This window comes from Nematolebias whitei, chromosome 23 (assembly GCF_014905685.2).
Source record: "Nematolebias whitei isolate Nwh7 chromosome 23, NemWhi1, whole genome shotgun sequence".
NCBI classification, from domain to species: Eukaryota; Metazoa; Chordata; class Actinopteri; order Cyprinodontiformes; family Rivulidae; genus Nematolebias; species Nematolebias whitei.
This window is the reverse complement of record NC_056520.1, coordinates 2,350,633-2,354,600: the sequence shown is the minus strand read 5'-3', so window position 1 is coordinate 2,354,600 and position 3,968 is coordinate 2,350,633. Positions and strand designations below refer to the sequence as shown.

At 45.3% G+C, this 3,968-nt stretch overlaps 1 protein-coding gene across 1 annotated transcript in view; it reads right to left on the bottom strand.

Annotated features, from left to right (window-relative positions):
* The window catches only part of ptgfrnb (prostaglandin F2 receptor inhibitor b), a 70,204-nt gene that overhangs the window by 31,687 nt on the left and 34,549 nt on the right, over positions 1-3,968 (bottom strand). The window contains exons 6-8 of the mRNA XM_037696594.1: positions 1,549-1,695; positions 1,302-1,459; positions 1,092-1,212 (exon numbers count right to left, since the gene is read on the bottom strand). Of these exons, the coding sequence (XP_037552522.1) occupies positions 1,092-1,212; positions 1,302-1,459; positions 1,549-1,695 (426 nt within the window). The remainder of the gene's footprint in view (positions 1-1,091; positions 1,213-1,301; positions 1,460-1,548; positions 1,696-3,968) is intronic.

The following is a 3,968-nucleotide window of genomic DNA, read 5'->3' as shown; positions in this document are numbered from 1 at the left end:
TTTGCTAAAAGGACAATGCTGCTAACAGCACCACACTGCTAACAGGACCACACTGATAACAGCACCATACTGCTAACAGAACCAAACTGCTAACAGGACCATAGGGCTAACAGGACCACTATGATAACAGCACCACTCTGCTAACAGCACTGCACTGCTAACAGCACCACTCTGTTAACAGGACCCCACTGCTAACAGGGCCATGCTGCTAACAGGACCATTCGGCTATCAGGACCACGCTGCTAACAGTACCACTCGGATAACTGCACCACTCTGTTAACAGGACCACTAGGCTAACAGGACCATGCTGCTAACAGGACCACTCGGCTAACAGCACCACTCGGCTAACAGCACCATGCTGCAAACAGTAACAGTGTTATAACACTACTTTTTATTTAATTGCTTTTTTATTGTTGTATATTGTTGTCTGTACTTCATATGTTGCCCGTCTGAATCAGGTCTCTGTGACTCAGTGAGACTAACCTGTAGAAATAAAGGTTGAATAAATAATAGGAAACAGTTTCAACTACTCAGGTTTGGTCCACTTAAAGGGACAGTCTGGACACTTTTGACGAGATGTTCTATCAAACAGTATTAGTCAAAGAGCATGGAGTGTGGACGAAGAGGCAAATGTCTTCATCCAAACTAGGCTAGGCTAACGGCTAGCTAAACAGGGTTTGTTTAAGCCCATTTTTTAGGCTTATGAAACAGTTGTTGTTTTAATTGACCTACTGGTGAGAAAGAAGGTCTAATTAGCCAATATGAAATCTACACTTTTTCATGACATCGTTTGTTTAGTCATTATACGCGTGTGGCTAGCCGTTAGCCTAGCCTGGATGAAGACTTTCAGCCTCTTAACTCGTGTCATGGCTGATAAGCTACTACCTGACGACTAAATGACCAAACCATCTCTTTAAGGTCCGAGATCATTCTTTAGCTTCTTCAGTCAATAATAATAATAATTCGTGTACAGGCAGATTTGTTTTTGGACTGGGTAATGCTGCAGACTCCTTCCCTTCATATCTGACCGGTACAGGAGTAAGAATAACAAGAATACTGGGAGTAACTGAACGACAACAGAGTTTTCATACGTTTGTCATCCCATTGAACGGTCAGTGGCGAGCTTTGGTACTCTGAGGTCTTCACCAAATCCCCCTGGCTGCCGACACTCCAAGAGGAGACGGTGCACACAAACTGGCCCATGTCGGAATCCTGAACAGCAGGAAACAAACATCTGATCCAAAGATCGGCATCATTTTTATGTATTTGCGTCACCTGCGCGTTCCTGAGTCCGTTCCTACCTGCGGGCGTAGAAACTGCAGTTTGAAGGTGTTTGGTTGGAGTCTGCTCAGAGATATCTGCCCACTCTTCAGCTTGTCGGTATAAACCTGCCCGGGCAACAAGTTGCCGTTGCCATCCAAGGAGCCAATCAGTTGTGGGCTTGGCTGGTTCCCCTTACCTGTCGGGGATGGGAAAAGTAAAATCTTTGAGCCCCTGCAGAAATGTCTGGGGTTAAACAGTCTTATCAAACAGAGCAGTGTGACGTACTAGGAAGTCCGGTGTGCTCCCAGCGGACTCCCAGTCTGCCTCCTGGAGGCAACGAAACGATGTCCGTCACGCCGCAAGACAGCTCCATGGGTTCGAACATCCGACTGGGCTTCTGGGTGGCACCGAGGCTCAGCGTGAAGTTTGGCTCTGTGTTGGAAGAGAGGGATCATGAAGCGTGAGGTCAACAGTAAAGTCTTCTGAAGAAAAAAACAAACGTAAGACGTGGACCAACGAAACCTGCTGCTGAAGATTTATTTTCATAGCCTCGTTGTTTGCGTACGTTAACAAGTAACTAGCATCTCTCGAAGCAAGCGTTCCTTCAAAACGTCAACTCAAACACAGATGAGGTAAACGAGCGGTACGCCGATGTCCCCCGTCGAAGAGGGGTTTGAACAGTGAAGACACGAGACACCGAGAGACGTCTCTGTTGCGTGCCGTTTGTGCGTGAAAACCAGCGCTACCTCCGGAGTAGGCCTGTCACGATAAATGTCGCTGGGCGATTAATTGTCTCATAAGTTATTGCAATAAACGATAATATTGTTTGAAATTTGACAATAATTAGTAATTATTGTCAAATTTAAGAAGAAATGTTGGTTAGTTTTTGAGTGTAGTACCTTTGTTGACCACCGGATGGCAGTATAAGCCTGAACTGAAGGATGGATAGTGAGGGAGCGAGCAGCGTGTCTCTTTAATGGGAGGGAGGCACCTTGACGTGACATGGGCGGTCTCTCCTTCCTCTTTTTGGTTCTCAAAATGGCGGACGCTCGTGATTAATTGATTTACCGTTTATCGTGACAGTCCTACTCTGTAGCTTTTTAGCTAGCACATCTGTATTACACGCAGCTAGCTTAGCGCTACATCAGTGCCGGATGTTGTTAAAGGTGGGTGGGGGGCGGGGCAGTTCGGTTGACAGGGCGGGGCGCCCTTCTTGTATAACGGTTGGGGAAACGATGTTACCACACCAAACTGTAGCTAAATATCTGTAGAACCAATAGAGTCGTAGCCATTTTTGTGTTTTCTAAACTGGATTAGCTGCGGCCGCCATCTTGAATCAAGTTGAAGGATGTACATTCAATCAGAGCTGCTGCCGGTGAAGACTTCCTGTTGGCTGGAGGAAACTGAGCTATCAATAAAGTAATTGATAATCAACTGAAATAAAAACAGTCGACAGTGGCAGATCTTCATCCCATGACTACTTTTCTAGTTTCATTAAAATCTATTCACTGGTTGGTCAGGTATTTTGCTAACAGACCACTGATACGTCCTCTGGACGACTGGCGTCATCTTGTCCAGCCAAACATTTCCAGCAGATAATCTGAGCTGCCTCCAGAAGAAGGATCCCGTCTCGTTTCAGCTCCATCACCAGGTTCAAGTCATTTCAGTCCCAGCATCGCCGGGCGACACGGTGGTCCATCGGTTTGTGTTGAAATTCAGGCGGTGTCGGGCTTCAACAGAGCCGGAGGACAGAAATAGACCTGAAGTAACACGGATAACTGAGTGTGACGAAGTGTGTATCAGTGGGGTGGGTGTGTTTATGTGCACACACACACACACACCCACATGGAGCTCCTGACAGAAACCAGCTTCATCACATCAGTTACAAGTAACTGAACACACACACACACACACACACACACACACACACCGTGAAAGACTATAAATACTTGTTTGTGTGTGTGTTTGGCAAAAGATGGCGGTTTGGATGATGTCAGTTGGACGTCACACACACACACCGAGTCATGTACTGTCACCATCTGCTGCAAACAGACACACACGCTTTGATCAATGAGTGTGTGAAGCTGCTCAAAACACACACACACACACACACACACACACACACAGAACATTACCACTTATTTAGTGATGCTTCACAAACGAGTCATCATCACATCCTCATCACATCATCCTCATCTTCATAACATCATAATCATCCTCATCATCCTAACTGTCATCATCACATCATCATCATCATCACATCATCATCATCAACACCTTCATCACCATCGTCATCATCATCATCATCTAGGGGAAACACTGCATCATCATCCTTATCCTCATCACTTCATCATCACATTCATCACCATCGTCATCACATTATAATCCTAATCAGCATCACATCATCATCATCACCACCATACTCATCATCCTAATCATCATCATCACCTTCATCACCATCGTCATCATCCTAATCATCATCATCCTAATCATCACATTATCCTAATCCTCATCATCATTACCTTCATCACATCGTCATCATCATCATCATCATATAAAGGAAACACCGCATCATAATCCTAATCAACATCACATCACCATTATCACCATCCTCATCATCCTAATCATCACCACCACATCACATCATCCTAATCCTCATCATCATCACCTTCATCACCATCGTCATCATCCTCATCATCATCCTA